Raw genomic sequence first — 18,194 nt, forward strand, 5'->3', positions numbered from 1 at the left:
GCACTTAAAACGGATGTGTCGTTTGGGGTTAAATCCCATGGCGCGGACAGTGGGCTGCGGGTGCTACCTGGCTAAGAAAAATTGTTAGGAAATACCCCCTCGAGACTGAAAAAAAGAGTTTGTTTTTTTTCCCCTGTCTGAAAGTTGGGAACTTCTCATTCTGTGGTGGACAGCCTGAATGCAACTCAAGAAACAGGCATCACTGGAAACAACCAATTAAGCTCAAATGCCTCTTCATTTTTCAGATGGGGGGAAAAAAAAGGTGGAAGGTGGACTGTTGAGCCAGCGGCAGAGGGAGGGCAAGACGGAGGGTCCCTACCCTTCTCAGCAGTCAGCCCAGGATCACATGTTTATTCCAGGGGCTGCATCCTCCCCAGGGGCTTACACAAAGCAGGCAGTGTGCCCCTCCCGACCCCGCCCTGCGGCCCCCAACTCAGCAGCATCAGGAATGGAAAGTCTGGATCTCAACCTCAGACTGAGTCTGAGCCTGCATGAAGCGCCCCCGCCCCCACCTTGAGGTGGCCCTGAGGGTCACACTCTCCCACGTATCCTCTGTGGTCAGGCCACTCTGGATGGTGGCTCTTCTCTTGTTCTCCGTCCATCCCGTACCCTACCAGGGCCGCCTTCACCTACATCCCGCTCACCCGATGCCCCTCCTGCATCCTTGCCCCAGGCCCCTGCTGGTGATTGTTCTTATGAGAGGGGTAGTGGGTGGCTGCCCCTCTGCTCGTTTCCCTGGTAACTGATGAGTCAACGTGACGGTTCCCCTATGACTCCCCTTCCCCACCGGAAGTGAAGCCTGCCGCCGTGTCATGTCCGCGGTCCGTGGGCTGTCACTTCAGGACCTTACCTCCAACGTGTCAGCTTCCCCGTCCATTAAACAGCTGTCTCTGTCGCTGGCTCCAGGCTTGTTCTTCGGCCTTGAAGCTGGGCCAACCCAAGCCCTCGTAGGCCTCGGGATGCAGCCCAACAGTGCACACGTGTGTTCACACGTGTGTGTGTGTGAAGCGTCTGTGGGGGGGAGCATGGTAGACCCTTAGAGACCCTGTGGTCCTAGTCCTGGTTCTCACACAGGTGAGAGGGGACACTGGGCAGCCTGGCGTCGTAGACTGAATATTTGTGTCCCCCAAAGTCACAGGTTGAAATCCTAACCCCCAGGGTGGTGGTGTTAGGAGGTGGGTGTTGACTAAAAACAGGCACAATGTTGAGTCGTGAGTTAAGTTTTATTTGGGGAAAAATGAGGACTATAGCTCAGGAGACAGCACCTCACAGAGCTCTGACAGACTGCTCCAAAGAGGTCGTGGCGGGACGTCAATACATGTGATTTTGGTGAAGGGGGAGTTCAATGCGATCAAGCGCTTACTTTACGAAAGGTTTTCTGCTAGTCACGAGGAGCTGATGTCACCATGAGGGAGATAGTGCTTTTCTAGATATGAGGATTGAGATGGAGGTGGGCGCTGCAACCCCCTCCAGTGTTCTTGCCCGGAGAATCCAGGGACAGAGGAGCCTGGTGGGCTTCAGAGCCCGTGGGGTCGCAGAGCTGGACAGGACTGAGGGACTTCACACACGAGGATATGGGGTTTTCAGGAGATATGTAGTCATGAGAGTGAAAGTTAAAGTTGTGTCCACTCTGCGATCCCACAGACTGTAGCCCATCAGGCTCCTCTGTCCATGGGATTTTCCCAGGCAAGAATACTGGAGCGGGTTGCCATTTCCTTCTGCAGGGGGTCTTCCTGAGCCCGGGATCGAACCTGGGTCTCCTGCACTGCAGGCAGATTCTTTACCGACTGAACCACGGGGGCAGTCATGAGAGTGTGCCTTATAAAGACCCTGGAGACCAGCCTCTCCCCTTGTTCCACATGAGGACCGTGTCTGTGAGCCAGGAAGCAGGCCTCTCCTGACACCCAGTCTGCCGGGGCCTTGATCTTGGACGTCCCAGCCTCCAAAGGGGGAGAGAGAAACCTCTGCGGTGATGGGCCCCCTGGTCTGTGGTGCTGTGTGAGCCCAGCCCGAGTGGGCCTGGAGAGCAGTCGCAGCCTCTCTGAGCATCAGTTCCCTGCTGTAAACCTGAGAGTCCGGGCCACTTAGGTTCCTTGTGCTTACAACAACCAGCTCTTTCCGGTTTGGCAGGGACTGTCCTGGTTTTCAAAGTGCAGCCTTGCAGGCCCCCCGAGGGCGGCCACAACAAGTACCAGAAATGGAGCGGCTGAAAACAGCAGCGATGCCTTCTCTCCCAGTTCCAGGGTCTGAAGTCTAGGTGCTGGCAGGCTCGGTTCCTTTCTGGAGGCTCCGAGGAGAATCTGTTCCATGTTCTCCTGGCTTCCGGGTGGTGACACCTGCTTGGCACGTGGCTGTGTCACTCCAGTCTCTGCCTCTGTCTTTACACGGCGTTCTTCCTCAGGTCTATCTGTCTCTCTGAGTCCAGATTTCCTCTTTTCATAAAGACGCTGGTCGTTAACCAACCCTACTCTCATTACATCTGAGGAGGCTTTCTTTCCAGATAAGGTCACGTGAACAGGGGCTGGGGATCAGGGCTACAATATGGCTTTTTGGAGGCCAGAACTCAACACCCCTCAAGGGACAGGCAAGCTGGGCCGGTTGGTCAGCCTGCACACTCTGAAGTCCTGCAGTCATATAACTCCCACCTGTGTCCTCCCCTTAGTCTGAGGTATCACTGCCTAGGTCAGTGGTTCTCAAAATGTGGTCCCTGGATCCCCACCAACAGCAGCAGCAGCCCTAGAACTTGCCAGAAATCCAGATGTCTTCAGAGAATCAGAAATTCTGGTGGGGGGGCCGGTGCGGGGCTTCCCTGGTGGTCCAGTGGTTGAGAATCTGCCTTGCGAGGCAGGGACAGGGGTTTGATCCCTGGTCAGGGAACTAAGATTCCCACATGCTGTGGAGCGATTAAGCCCGTGCATCTCAACTTTTGAAGCCTGTAGGCCCTGGAGCCCAGGCGCCACACCCGGAGTCCATGTTCCATGATGGAAGATTCCCCGTTATGCACGAAGATCCTGACACAGCCAAATAAATAAATAAACTCTGAGGCTTCCCAGGTGGCACTGGTGGTAAAGAATCCTGTTGCCAATGCAGGGGACATAAGAGACACAGGTTCGATCCCTGGGATGGGAAGATCCCCTGGAGGAGAAATGGCAACCCACTGCAGTGTTCTTGCCTGGAGAATCCCACAGACAGAGGAGCCTGGCGAGCTATAGTCCAGGGGGTCACAAAAGAGTCAGACACAGCTGAGCACACTGGGGGTGAGCCCTCTGCCCCCAGCCCTGTGTGTTCTCCCCAGCCCTCCAGGCGGCTCTGGAACGAGTCAGGGCTTGAGAACCAGCGGTCAGCAGAGGAGCTGGCCCCGCAGGCATCGCAGGGGCGACAGTGACGACCCAGAGCTCTTCCGCTGGCCATTTGACAACTTCACGCAACGGTGCTCCAGTTACAGGCGCAGAAAAGGCTGTGCCTCTGAATGATTTCTGCTCTGGGATAATAACAATGCACACGTCAGAGCTGAGGAATGCAACCTTTCCAGCTGCGCCAGCTGTCAACACCAGGCTGGCCCTCCGCTTAAGCCTTTTAGGGTAAAGTTCAGGGCCTGTCACTCTCACAGCCACACCACATGGAAAAACCCAGATGACCGTGTGGGATTACTTGGATTCTTCGTTGGTCTGTTAATGATGGGAGCAGAGGGAGAAACGAAAATGATAAGAACACCAGGAAGTCGGTGGGAGTGGCTGCCGGGCAGGGCTGCTTTGCTTTTGGAAGTAATGAATCAAAGCTCTGCCCAGGCTGTTCTTGGGCAGCAGCAAGAACTGGGTGAAAGGTCTTGACTCCTGAGGCCATGATGTTTCCAGAATCCTATTCATGCCTTAAAAAGATGAGCCGGGAAATTCCTCAGTGGTCCAGTGGTTAAGACTCTGTACTTCCAATGGGGCTTCCCTGGTGGCTCAGCTGGTAAAGAATCCGCCTGCTATAGGGAGACCTAGGTTTGATCCCTGGTTTGGGAAGATCCCCTGAAGAAGGGAAAGGCAACCCACTCCAGTCTTCCGGCCTGAATTCCGTGGACTGTATAGTCCATGGGGTTGAAAAGAGTTGGACACGACTGAGTGACTTTCACTTTCACTTCCAATGCAGGAGGTGAGGTTTAGATCTCTGGTGGGAGGACTAAGATCCCATATGACACATGGAGCAGTCAGAAAAGAATAAATAAAATAAAAGGCATAAAAACAAAAGATATGCTTAAAGGAAAAGGTGAGCTAGGTCCACCATTCTTGCCTGGAAAATTCCATGGGCAGAGAAGCCTGGTGGACTATAATCCATGGTGTTGCGGGAGTCAAACAGGACTCAGCAACTAAACAATAAAACAAGGAACTTAATGTTGATGGTTCCAAACTCATATCTGTATCCATTAAACCAAAAAATTAAAAAAAAAAAAAAGAGAGATGACCCAGGAATTCCCTGGTGGTCCTGCGGTTAGGACGGCACTGCTGAGGGCCTGGGTTCAATCCCTGGTTGGGGAACTAAGATCCCAGGAAGCTGAGCTGTGCAGCCAAAAAAAGGCAGGAAAAAAAAAAAAGATGAGCCAAGTGCATTTCCCAGGTTGTAGCAGAATGTGGGAGCTGGAGGGAACTGGAGGTGTGAGACGACCTCAGGGGAAGGACTGATGTCCCCATTTAGACTCCGAGGGAACGCGTTCTCGGACCAGGGCTTATCCACCGAGCAACTGCAGGGGTCCACGGAGTGTGTGCGGGCTGAGTGCTGTGGGTCCAGATGGACCTCCCGTGCACGTGACCTGTGAACTCTGGCAGACTCACGTGTATTATCGTCTTGTGTTCTTGATACCTCGGGCTGGACTGGCAGGAAACTTCCTGGTAACTTGCTTGTGGAGGAATTTGTGACTTTCCATCTCGCCCTTTTGGGATGTGCAGCCCAGGGGCGGCGATACGGCAGGAGTTCGGAGACACCGACTGTTGCGGGGGTCACCGGGTTGGGAACCTCGGAGCTCCAGCAGCAGTGGAGGCCCTGCCGAGGTGGGAGAGCTCAAGCCTGGGGGTCTGATCAGCTCGTTAGCCGAAGGACAGTGGTCAGCACTGATACTGGGCTTTTGAAACAACCAAGGTTTTTGAACCTGTGGCCATGACAACAATCTGTGGCAGAGAGGTCTTCTCAGTACAGGAACCAAGACCAGAGGCCATAACAGAGTTGCCCAGAGACACAGACACATTAGCTGCAGAGTTGGGACCACACCTGCTGAGTCTTTGTTTGACCCTCCATTCATTTGGGGAGTTCCTTGTGTGTTGGGGTAACATTCACACGTGGTATAGTGCAAACAACAATGAACTGAGTTACGCATGGAGGGTGGGGGTCTCTCAGGAATCCGGCCCCTCCTCTGATAACAGATGTTAAGTTAGCTCTCAGCGTCTCTGCAGCCCTAACCGCAAAGCAGACTTCCCCAAGTCAGGCTAGGAAGCTGCCAGAGGTAAAAAGGGTAATAAGGGCGGGACACAAAAACTTGACTCACGTCAAGGTTTTTGGCCTGATGTGTAACTCTCCCCTCCTGGGAGATGAAGGAGTGGGGTGAAGACAAAAGTTCTAGAATTTTCTAAGAACGTTTCTAAAGATGCCCCAGTTTCCTGCTGACATGGCCTTCATGTCAGCCTCTGTTCATCCACACAAAAGTCTCGGTAAACGGAGTAATAAAGGCAGCCATAAACCTTCTGCCAGCAAGCCGCTCACGTGCGGCCGGAACCCACAGGAGCTGGAAGGGTTTTCTCAGGAGTGCAGACTTCTCCAAGAATAATTAAACCTTTTCTCCTATTAGATGATTACCTAAAGGCAGTGCTTACTGTGGTCCTTTGACATCCTGTTAAGAGAACATAGCTATTTCCTTCTTGTTTAGATGTTCAGTTGTGTCTAACTCTTTTGTGACCGCATGGACTGTAGCCCACCAGGCTCCTCTGTCCATGGGATTTCCCAGGCAAGGATACCAGAGTGGGTTACCATTCCCTTTCTCCAGGGCATCTTCCCAAGCCAGGGCTCAAACCCTCCTGCGTCTCCTGCATTGGCAGGTGGATTTTTCGCCACTGCTCCACTGGGGAAGACTATCGCTCCTTCCTTCTTAGGAGTGATGAGGGATGGATCCGACCTGAGACTGATTAGAGGCTATTCCAGTGTCTTGTGTGAATGGTGAGGGGTTCCTCCATATTGCAGCAGACACAGGCCAAATTCCAGGGAACCTGTCTAGAAGGCAGCACGTGGGAGGGGTCAGCTACGCATCCACTCAACACACAGCTGCCTGCAGGCTCCAGAAGGTCACCACTGGGGAGCATGCAGGAAGAACCTTCGAGAAATCAGTGGAAACCCTGGCAACACATTGTCCAAAAGTATCAGCTTTTTCTTCTAAGAGATTCCTGCCCACAGTAGTAGATATATGGTCATCTGAGTTAAATTCACCCATTCCAGTCCATTTCAGTTCGCTGATTCCTAGAATGTCGACATTCACTCTTGCCATCTCCTGTTTGACCACTTCCAATTTGCCTTGATTCACGGACCTAACATTCCAGGTTCCTATGCAATATTGCTCTTTACAGCATCGGACCTTGCTTCTATCACCAGTCACATCCACAGCTGAGTATTGTTTTTGCTTTGGCTCCATCCCTTCATTCTTTCTGGAGTTATTTCTCCACTGATCTCCTGTAGTATATTGAGCACCTACCGACCCGGGGAGTTCCCCTTTCAGTATCCTATCATTTTGCCTTTTCACACTGTTCATGGGGTTCTCAAGGCAAGAATACTGAAGTGGTTTGCCATTCCCTTCTCCAGTGGACCACATTCTGTCAGACCTCTCCACCATGACCCGCTCGTCTTGGGCAGCCCCACAGGGCATGGCTAAGTTTCGGTGAGTTAGACAAGGCTGTGGTCCATGTGATTAGATTGACTAGTTTTCCGTGATTATGGTTTCAGTGTATCTGCCCTCTGATGCCCTCACAACACCTACCGTCTTACTTGGGTTTCTCTTACCTTGGGCGTGGGGTATCTCTTCACGGCTGCTCCAGCAAAGCACAGCTGCTGCTCCTTACCTTGGAGCAGAAACAAAGAGTCCGAAACGCAGTACTTGGATGCAATCTCAAAGACGACAGAATGATCTCTGTTCGTTTCCAAGGCAAACCATTCAATATCACAGTCATCCAAGTCTATGCCCCAACCAGTAATGCTGAAGAGGCTGAAGTTGAACAGTTCTATGAAGACCTACAAGACCTTTTAGAACACCCAAAAAAGATGTCCTTTTCATTATAGGGGACTGGAATGCAAAAGTAGGAAGTCAAGAAACACCTGGAGTAAAGGCAAATTTGGCCTTGGAATACGGACTGAAGCAGGGCAAAGAGTTTTGATAAGAGAACGCACTGGTCATAGCAAACACCCTCTTCCAACAACACAAGAGAAGATTCTACACATGGACATCAGCAGATGGTCAACACTGAAATCAAATTGATTATATTCTTTGCAGCCAAAGATGGAGAAGCTCTATACAGTCAGCAAAAACAAGACCGGGAGCGGACCATGGCTCAGATCATGAACTCCTTATAGCCAAATTCAGACTGAAATTGAAGAAAGTAGGGAAAACCACTAGACCATTCAGGTATGACCTAAATCAAATCCCTTATGATTATACAGTGGAAGTGAGAAATAGATTTAAGGGACTAGATCTGATAGAGTGCCTGATGAACTATGGACGGAGGTTTGTGACATTGTACAGGAGACAGGGATCAAGACCATCCCCCTGGAAAAGAAATGCAAAAAAGCAAAATGGCTGTCTGGGAGGCCTTACAAATAGCTGTGAAAAGAAGAGAAGCGAAAAGCAAAGGAGAAAAGCAAAGATATAAGCATCTGAATACAAAGTTCCAAAGAATAGCAAGGAGAGATACGAAAGCCTTCCTCGGCAATCAATGCAAAGAAATAGAGGAAAACAACAGAATGAGAAAGACTAGAAATCTCTTCAAGAAAATTGGAGATACCAAGGGAACATTTCATGCAAAGATGGGCTCGATAAAGGACAGAAATGGTATGGACCTAACAGAAGCAGAAGATATTAAGAAGAGGTGGCAAGAATACACAGAAGAACTGTACAAAAAAGATCTTCAACTCAGATAACCACGATGGTGTGATCACTGACCTAGAGCCAGACATCCTGGAATGTGGAGTCAGGTGGGCCTTAGAAAGCATCACTAGGAACAAAGCTAGTGGAGGGGATGGAATTCCAGTTGAGCTATTTCAAATCCTGAAAGATGATGCTGTGAAAGTGCTGCACTCAATATGCCAGCAAATTTGGAAAACTCAGCAGTGGCCACAGGACTGGAAAAGGTGAGTTTTCATCCCCATCCCAAAGAAAGGCAATGCCAAAGAATGCTCAAACTACCGCACAATTGCACTCATCTCACACGCTAGTAAAGTAATGCTCAAAATTCTCCAAGCCAGGCTTCAGCAATACATGAACCATGAACTTCCAGACGTTCAAGCCGGTTTTAGAAAAGGCAGAGGAACCAGAGATCAAATTGCCAACATCCATTGGATCATGGAAAAAGCAAGAGAGTTCCAGAAAAACATCTATTTCTGCTTTATTGACTATGCCAAAGCCTTTGACTGTGTGGATCACAACAAACTGTGGAAAATTCTGAAAGAGATGGGAATACCAGATCACCTGACCTGCATCTTGAGAAACCTATATGCAGGTCAGGAAGCAACAGTTAGAACTGGACATGGAACAACAGACTGGTTCCAAATAGGAAAAGGCTGTATATTGTCACCCTGCTTGTTTAATTTATATGCAGAGTACATCATGAGAAATGCTGGGCTGGAAGAAGCACAAGCTGGAATCAAGACTGCTGGGAGAAATATCAATAACCTCAGATATGCAGATGACACCACCCTTATGGCAGAAAGTGAAGAGGAACTAAAAAGCCTCTTGATGAAAGTGAAAGAGGAGAGTGAAAAAGTTGGCTTAAAGCTCAACATTCAGAAAACAGATCATGGCATCTGGTCCCATCACTTCACGGGAAATAGATGGGGAAACAGTGGAAACAGTGGCAGACTATTTTTTTGGGCTCCAAAATCACTGCAGATGGTGACTGCAGCCATGAAATTAAAAGACGCTTACTCCTCGGAAGGAAAGTTATGACCAACCTAGATAGCATATTGAAAAGCAGACATTACTTTGCCAACAAAGGTCCGTCTAGTCAAGGCTATGGGTTTTCCAGTGGTCGTGTATGGACGTGAGAGTTGGACTGTGAAGAAGGCTGAGTGCCGAAGAATTGATGCTTTTGAACTGTGGTGATGGAGAAGACTCTTGAGAGTCCCTTGGACTGCAAGGAGATCCAACCAGTCCATTCTGAAGGAGATCAGTCCTGGGTATTCTTTGGAAGGACTGATACTAAAGCTGAAACTCCAATACTTTGGCCACAGCATGCAAAGAGTTGACTCATTGGAAAAGACTCTGATAGTGGGAGGGATTGGGGGCCAAGAGGAGAAGGGGACGACAGAGGATGAGATGGCTGGATGGCATCACCGACTCAATGGACATGAGTTTGCGTGAACTCCAAGAGTTGGTGATGGACAGGGAGGCCTGGCGTGCTGCGATTCATGGGGTCGCAAAGAGTCGGACACGACTGAGCGACTGAACTGAACTGATCAGCTTTTTCATAGGTCTGGAGATGAAAGGCTGGCACCCGTCTGGGGCTGTTTAGGGAAACCGGCCCATTCCCAGCACAGTGAGCTCGAGGCACGGCCACTTGCCACACTGCCAGGCACCTCCTTAGCAGCTGCAGGGTCAGGATGGGGTTGGTGATTTCTCAGCCCAGAATGTCATCATCTGCAGTCCCTGGAAAACCCCCTCTGCTAGGCTTGTCTTTGACCTGACTCCCTTTTCCCTAGGAGTGTTTGTCAAAAAGAATCAGTGATAATTTATTTGATGCTGTGAAAGTGAAAGTTGCTCGGTCGTGTCCAACTCTGAGACCTCATGGACTATACAGCCCATGGAATTCTCCAGGCCAGAATACTGGAGTGGGTAGCCTTTCCCTTCTTCAGGGGATCTTCCCAACCCAGGGATCGAACCCAGATCTCCTGCATTGCAGGCAGATTCTTTACTGAGTCAACAAATGAAAGCAAGGAAGCTCTTAATTTTTTTCACAAGAAAAGTTGGAAAATGAGATGCCCGAGGCCCTGAATAGGCACATTTATTATTAAAAGATTTTAAGAAAGGGAGTAACATAAACGTGTAAACAAGTGGACTTGGGCTGCAGTACAAATGCTTTGGAGGGTGTGCCATTAGAGGAGGGTAGTATGCAGCGAAGATGGAAAAAGCGGGGAAAATGTAAGATTTCCGAAGGCAGTGCCTTTAGGGTTTGTTGACGATTGGCTGAGGACGGCTCCCAAAGCCTCGCTTCAGCATCAGTGGTGTCTTTTCCTGAAACAGGGTCCAGTGGAAGACCATGTTTACAGGGAAAATCAAATAATTCAATCTGGGGCGTGATCAATTTGAGATCATGCCTATGAGACATCTAAAAGCCAAGCCTGGAGCCCACAGAGGTGCGGGTGGGAGAAATAAATTCTGGTCTTCAGGAAACAGTGACAGACTTAATTTGGGGGGGCTCCAAAATCACTGCAGATGGTGACTGCAGCCATGAAATTAAGACACTTGTTCCTTGCAAGCAAAGTTATGACCAACCTAGACAGCATACTAAATGCAGAGACATTACTTTGCCAACAAAGGTCCGTCTAGTCAAAGGTATGGTTTTTCCAGTATGGATATGAGAGTTGGACTATAAAGAAAGCTGAGCACCGAAGAACTGATGCTTTTGAACTGTGGTGTTGGAGAAGACTCTTGAGAGTCCCTTGGACAGCAAGGAAATCCAACCAGTCCATCCTCGAGGAAATTAGTCCTGAATATTCATTTGAAGGACTGATGTTAAAGCTGAAACTCCAATACTCTGGCCAGCTGATGCGAAGAACTGACTCATTTAAAAAGACCCTGATCCTGGGAAAGATTGAAGGCAGGAGAAGGGGATGACAGGATGAGATGGTTGGATGGCATCACCGACTCAATGGACCCGAGTTTGAGTAAACTTCGGGAGTTGGTGATGGACAGGGAGGCCTGGCGTGCTGCAGTCCATGGGGTCACAGAGTCTGACACGACTGAGTGACTGAACTGAAGGAAACAGCATCAAGAGCTGTGTGTGATGATGAAATTAAGAAGGAAAAAGGGCCCACAGAGAGGTTAATGGAGGAGACAGCCAAGGAGACTCAGGTGGCGATGCTGAGCTGGAAGACCAGAGGGTGGAAATGAGACTTGCAAAGAGAAGTCACCAACCGTGTGCAGTGCTGCCAGAAGGGCAGGAGAGAAACTAGGGAATAACCCATTGGATTTGGTTACAAGGAGGTGATGAGCAATTTTGGCAAGAGCAGCATCATTAATGACCTGGTGGGCAGTGAATGGACAATTTAACTTTGGTCAAGTTCCATCACACTGACTTGAAATCGTCATGTGAATTCATAGTTTGCATTCACTGTGAACGGCAGATAGTTTTGGACATACACCTCATTTTGTTATTTGCGCTTCCAACACTGCAGTGAACCTAGGACAGCATATATGTCCCATTGTGAAAACTGTTAAAGTGTAAGGCTAGGTCTCAGGAGTGATGACATACAATATTAAGTAACAACATTTCAGTCGAGCCTGGCAGCTGTACGGGCCCAGAGTCAATGTGGTTACTGCCTGCTGCTAACGCCTCTAAGGCAGTTTCCTTGTCTGTACAGAGCCTGGCACCTGCTTAACAGGGTGAAAGTGAAAGTCACCCAGTCGTGTCTGACTCTTTGTGACCCCATGGAATTCTCCAGGCAAGAATCCTGGAGTGGGTAGCCGTCCCCTTCTCCAGGGTATCTTCCCCACCCACGGACTGAACCCGGGTCTCCGGCACTGCAGACTCTGCCTTCAGAGCCACCAGGGAAGTCCTCACGGGGTGAACGTGAAGCAAACCAGAACGGGTACCGCCGGCCGCCTCCTGGCCACGTGCTCGTTCTGAGTCCTGCCACCACACTCACCGCAATGGGGAGCAGGACTGCCCGACCCTGGTCTCCAAGGGCCAAGGTCAGACTCAAGCTCTCCAGGGTGCAGAGTTCTGTTGCGTTCCTAGCACTTGGAACGGTGCTCAGAACGCATCTGAATGCACAGTTGAGCTGCACCATGTGGAGGGCCACGGCCATGTCACCTCCAAACAGGACAGCCAGGCCTAGAGGATGATCCGTGAGTCACACTTTAGTTGCCAGGATGAATACACTGGGCTTCCCTGGAGGCGCAGTGGTAAAGAACCCGCCTTGCCAATGCAGGAGACATGGGTTCCACCCCTGGGTCGGGAAGACCCCCTGGAGAAGGAAATGGCCACCCACTCCAGTATTCTTGTCTGGAGAATCCCAAGGACAGAGGAGCCTGCTGGGTTAGGCTACTGTCCACAGGGTTGCAAAGAGTTGGACACGACTGAGCGACTAACATTCACTTTTCTTTTTTCTCCACATTCAGCAGAGTACTGACACGTAATATTACACCTAAGAATAAACCCTGTTAGTAAGTAATGATACTACATTGCTAAAACCTATCTTTATTTAAATAAAAAATATTTGGTGAAGTTCTTCTAAGGCTCAAATTTCATCCTGGAATGATGAGGCAAAAACACTTCAAAGATCCAAAATAACGGCATATTCTAAAAGCATAATTTTATCATTAAAGAGTCAGTTACAAAGTGAAATCATATTTGATCAACAGAGTCAGTAACATTTCCTTAAATGTTAGAAATGGCCCTGTGAAATTTTACCTGGGAGAGGGCAGCATTTAACGTATCAGTCAACTAAGCTAGAGTTGAGTGACGGACACTAGGCAATTTCAGTCTCTGGCTGTCCTTCCAAGCTGCTCCTTTCAGAGCAGGAGGTACGTGGTCTGGGTCTGCAGGAGGTTCGTGAACACAGAAGACTGACCAGGCAATCCTTCCTGTCCTTCAAACTCCTGGAGGTTTGGGATGGGGACAGGTTAGTCTATTTCCTAAGTAAGATCCTGTCTGCTGGGGACATCAAGCTAAGTAAGAGGGACAGTGTTTCCCTACATCTCCTTCAAGTACCTAAGAGACAAGCCAGAGGGAGCCCAGAAGGCCCTCAGGAAGTCCGCAGTCCCACCTGCGAGAAACACTCTACCCAAGAGGGTGCCTTTGGCGGGTATGGGGGACACAGTCATCACTGGGGAACAACTCCCCTCACAGATCTCCCCCAAGGCCACTCGACTTCAGTCAATTAGAGACCCCCTCAAATGCGGGCACTCTACCCTACTGCCCATGGCTGCCAGGTGGACTGCTTGCCTCTGTCTGTGGCCACAGCCCCCAGTGGCTCCTTGCAATCCAACCCAGAGCCTCCTGGGAGGCTGTGAGAGATGCCCTCAGGAGGACAGCTTTCCTCTTTACTAGCCACACTGAGGAGCACAAAGTTTAAGGTTTGCAGCTATTTTATTTACAAGTATACATTTAACACAATGAAATAAACACTGATATATTGAAGCCTAGTTAATAGTAGTGTAACAATATGTATCATTTGAATGATTACATTATTTTAAACAACAAACTACACTGAAAAATTAATGCGATAAAATTCTTGGTCATAATATTATTAAGAAATACAATATATAAATTGAAAATATGATTGCTCAAAATTTGAAAATGGAAGTGAACTCATTTGGACAGAGTCAGAGTTGAACATAATCTGAAAGGAGGGGGTGAGGCAGAATCTCTGACCCAAATGAAATCTTTCAGGTTAACAGAAGAGAAACGAAGCAGTTTATCGTAAAGGATGACGGGCAGTTGGCTTCCCTAGGCGGGACTGGGCCCCAGCATCCCCGGTTCTGCAGGAGAATCACATCACCGAGCAGGAAGACTTTCCTTGTGAAGCGGCCCCATCGATTTTTTCTGCCTCCAAAATTATCCTTCTAAAAACATCAACAGCAGTCTGAAAACACAGAGAAAACCAAGTGGCGTTAGTTTTAGTGGAGCCATGACCAACATGGCGTTGCAGACAGTCAGACAGGACCCAGCGACTGAAACACAACGGTGAACGTGGTTTCTGCTAGCGGGACAGGAGGAGGCCCACTGCCCAGTTCTGCGCTTGCAGGCCAGGCGTGGAGGCCACCGGCTGGAGGTGCCCCAGCGCTGCAGGAACCAGGGCTTCCACCTCCCCTGGAGACCCCGTTTTCATCTGTCGCCACAGGAAGCTGGAGGAGCCGTCATCCCTGGGCTCCGGCCCGCTCCCCTCTGACCTTGGGGCCCAGTCTCTGCACCCCCTCACCCCTGGGGTTCTGACTGGACCAGGGCAGGGGCTCCTCCTGCCTCATACCGCACCCCACCCTTCACACCCTTTCCCCTCCCACCTCCTTAAGCCCCTGGCTCTGACTCTGAGGCTGTCCCCCCAACCCTCCACCCGAGCCTCCGGCCTCCAGGTCCCCCTCTCTCTCCTGACGGCGCCTCCAGGGCCTGGCCCTTCATGAGGAGGAGCCCCTGTCCCTCGGCGCAGTGACCGTGACAATCCTGAAACGCCCGTTTTCAAACCCTCGTGGGGTGGCAGCTACATCCTGTCATTACCAGGCACCAGCCCCCATCCTGACTTGCAGTTCTGCTCAGTACCCTGCTGGCCAGCACCCCTCAGCCCGTTTCCCTGATCCAACCACACTTCCCTGCCCTCTCTCCCGGGCTGGCGCAGGCCCCGGGCAGTCTCTGTCCTTCCTCTCCCCGCTCTGCCATCCGCCCGCCTGCACCCACACGGGACGAAGCCGGGGGACAGGCCCCAGGGCCCCGAGTCCCAGCGCCCACCCACACTTCCCAGGTCTAGTTACCCGCCGGGATGAAGGGGTCGCGCCTCCTCCGTCCACTGGGGTCTCTGAACCTCTGCCCTGTTCTCACCCTCGCCTGACGACTGCGTTCTACACAGAAGCAGCACCCATAAGCGAACTCTGCACACTTCGTCCGCCAGTGACCACGCCCTTGAGTCTGGGCTCACCCACTCTGGCTCGCGCTTTCCTAGGATGGAATAACGGAGGCAGCCCTAGGCGAGCCCCAGCCAGCCTGCGGCCCAACGCGCTTGTCTACCCGAGGCCACTGGCTTCAGCAAGCATCCCTCTTTCCGAATTATCCATTCCCCTCCTTTGCCATGACGAAGCAGGCACGTTGGTATTTATTCCATCCTAAGAAAAATGCACAGAAAAATGTGTGGAAAGATGCATGCCAAACTCTTACAAAGAGAGTACAGTGTGCCTGAAATCTGGCTTTCTAGATAAATCTTAGCACTCTTGATTACCTGTGTGGTCTGTCTCTGCCAAAGTGCACTCTCTTTCATCAGACTGCTGGAATACAGTTTCTGAAGGCCTCCACAGAAAATAAGCCAAAACTGCAAACACATCTCATAGTTCAGTAATAGTCAAAGTGCAGTATTTGCACTGACTTGATAAATTTTTTTTAAAACCACTGTGCATTTTGTTATCAACAAATCTGACTCAATTACACTGAGGACAGTTTATTTTAAAATACTGGATTTTTGGTTAGTACCAAGCTACACTTGAAAATTTATCAATAAAAAATTCAAGCAATTTACACAGACTGGTCTCTAATCGTGTGACTACTGATAAGGTGTCTCTTACTAGAGTCTCTCTCTTCCTACACACAGACCAAGAGTAGTAAGCATCCCAGTACGGAGTACCTGTGTGGACCAGAATCACCTACACCTCTCATGTACGGAGGTCAGAGGGACTTGGTTACTCCCACCTGATGGGGAGCAGATTCGATGACAAGGTGAGACAAGGTCCCAGGAGCCATGACCGAGGGCTGAGAAGTGTCCATACAACTGTGAGGACTGCAGCTTTCCAAGGATACACGTACCATCACTGTATGTACCTAACTGGGGTGCAAGAATCTTTCTGCCTTAACGGATTACTTCACGTCTGATAAGGCGTCTGCTGATCTGATAAAGATGCTCAAGCAACCAAGGCAATGGCGAGTGGGGTCATCTGACCCTCGAGCTTGTCTGGGATGTTTGAGGCCACCATACTGCACCCTTATCTTCTTTTAGAGTTTAGGCTGATATCAGATACATCTGCTAAATTTATCAGAACTTTTAAAGAATCACAGCAGTTGGAATTTTTTCATTTTAACTTTAAGCCTTGAGCACAATTCCATCTTTCCTCCAGATACCAAAAAAGCAGTACTGTCTTCTAAATGAAACTGAAAGGTCAAAGAGTAAATCTATCCAGAACTGTATTAAGAACCTCAAGCTACACTAAAGTGTAACATAAACCAGACAGGACAGGCCTGCATCCTCAGACCAAAATGGAGTTCAGCAACAAACCCTAAGCCAACTAGGCCACTCTCAGTGACCACAACCCTAGGTCACTCTCAAAAGATAAACTAGCCTGAGGTTTACCAGGCAATTCCTCTTGATTACACGGAGGCAGGTCCATGAAGTGTCTACACTTTGAGGCTGCTGGAAAGAGTAAGAAAGGAACCGCCAGACACGTCCCGAGCAACACACACACACGACACAGCACAGGGACCACGGGCCCCAAGGAGAGCGGAGCGGCTGCTGGCGCCTGCGTGACTGTCAAGTCGAAGAGAGTAACTGCTCCTGGATCCTGGGATTTTCTCCAAAGAGAACCAAAGCAGAGGGAAGCCAGTAAACAGACCAGAGAAAGTGTAGGGCATTTCAGCCGCACTCCTCACCCCGGAACATGTTTCAGCTGAGATACAGCTGTCACCAAACATACGCTCCAGGTGTACAACGCATCGACTCGACGCGAGTACGCACTGGGAAAGGACCACTGCACCAAGTCTGGTGCACAGTCACCATTCGTTTCTTCTTGTGATGAGAACTTTTAGGATCCACTCTTTTCTTAGCCGTTTGCAAATATACTGCATAGTCACCACGCTGTATATCATATCCCCAAGACTCATTTTATAGCCTGTAGTTTATACTTTCTGACCACCTTCACATCTTTATAATGTAAACTTTCAAGCACACAGAAAAATGGGGTCAACTGTATAACAACCATTGGGCTCCGCTCCCGAGTTCACCAAATGTTAACATCTGTGCTGTATTTGCTTGCTCTCCCTCTATCCATCTACCCATCTATTCCCTCTGAAACTAAGTTGCAGGCATTATGAAACTTGGCCCCTAAATACTCTGGTTCGCATTTGCTAAGAATAAGGATGTAGTTTCTTCCTAATCCCAACACCATCACCACTCCTAAGACAATCATTTCCAAAACATACTTGACTCTCTCCAACGGACTGGAAATGTCTTTTATACCAGCCATTTTAGACCAGATCCATTTTACACCAGGTTCACAGAGACATTTAAATACAGAACAGTCTCCATCTCTCCCTCAGGAATACTATCATCTCTGCTACACTTTGGGTCAGGCACAGGCCTTGTCTTCTCATCTATCAGAAAGCACGGTACAGAGGACTAGATTTGGGTTAAATTTAAAATTCAGTCCAAGTTTTTACACCATCTGAAGTACAGAGTGATCATAAAAGGTTATTCACCGTTTGGACCTTAAATGCCTCACTTATAAAATGAGACAGATCAACTAGATGATCTGAAGGGTACATAAGACACCCAATGTTTAGTTTAATTCAGTTAGAGACAACACAGTATCTCTCAGCTCTTATTATCTGAATTCTCACTGTGTGTGTGTGTGTCTGTGTGTGTGTGTGTGTGTTAGTTGCTCAGCTGTGTCTGACTCTGCGGACTACAGTCCGCCGGGCTCCTCTGTCCACTGAATTCTCTAGGCAAGAATACTGGAGTAGGTTGCCATTCCCTTCTCCAGGGGATCTTTCCAACCCAGGGATTGAACCTGGGTGTCCTGGATTGCAGGCAGATTCTCTACCGTCTGAGCCACCAGGGTCTGCACTCAGAAACTAAACGACTGGAGATAAATGTCTTGCTATCTACAACCCAGGAGGCAACTGCATAGATTTAAGTTCCCTCACCTGCTGACACGGGGACAAACAGATCTGCCTGTCAGGGGATCCCTGGGTTGACCAGGCACCCACTAGAAACAGAACTACTGTCTGTACAAATTATGGAGAACAGAAAGCTCAGTGATACTGTCCTTGAATCTC

The 18,194-nt window shown here is 49.5% G+C and overlaps 1 protein-coding gene across 4 annotated transcripts in view; it reads right to left on the reverse strand.

Annotated features, from left to right (window-relative positions):
- Window positions 1-12,745: 12,745 nt before the first annotated feature.
- RHEB (Ras homolog, mTORC1 binding) overlaps window positions 12,746-18,194 on the reverse strand; it is a 53,771-nt gene continuing 48,322 nt past the window's right edge. For all 4 annotated transcript variants that reach the window (XM_070368923.1, XM_070368921.1, XM_070368922.1 and 1 more), the window contains one exon: window positions 12,746-14,034. In XM_070368923.1, coding sequence (XP_070225024.1) covers window positions 13,942-14,034 — 93 coding nt within the window. In that variant the 3' untranslated portion in view covers window positions 12,746-13,941. The remainder of the gene's footprint in view (window positions 14,035-18,194) is intronic.

The sequence above is a fragment of the Bos mutus genome, chromosome 4 (assembly GCF_027580195.1).
Source record: "Bos mutus isolate GX-2022 chromosome 4, NWIPB_WYAK_1.1, whole genome shotgun sequence".
NCBI classification, from domain to species: domain Eukaryota; kingdom Metazoa; phylum Chordata; class Mammalia; order Artiodactyla; family Bovidae; genus Bos; species Bos mutus.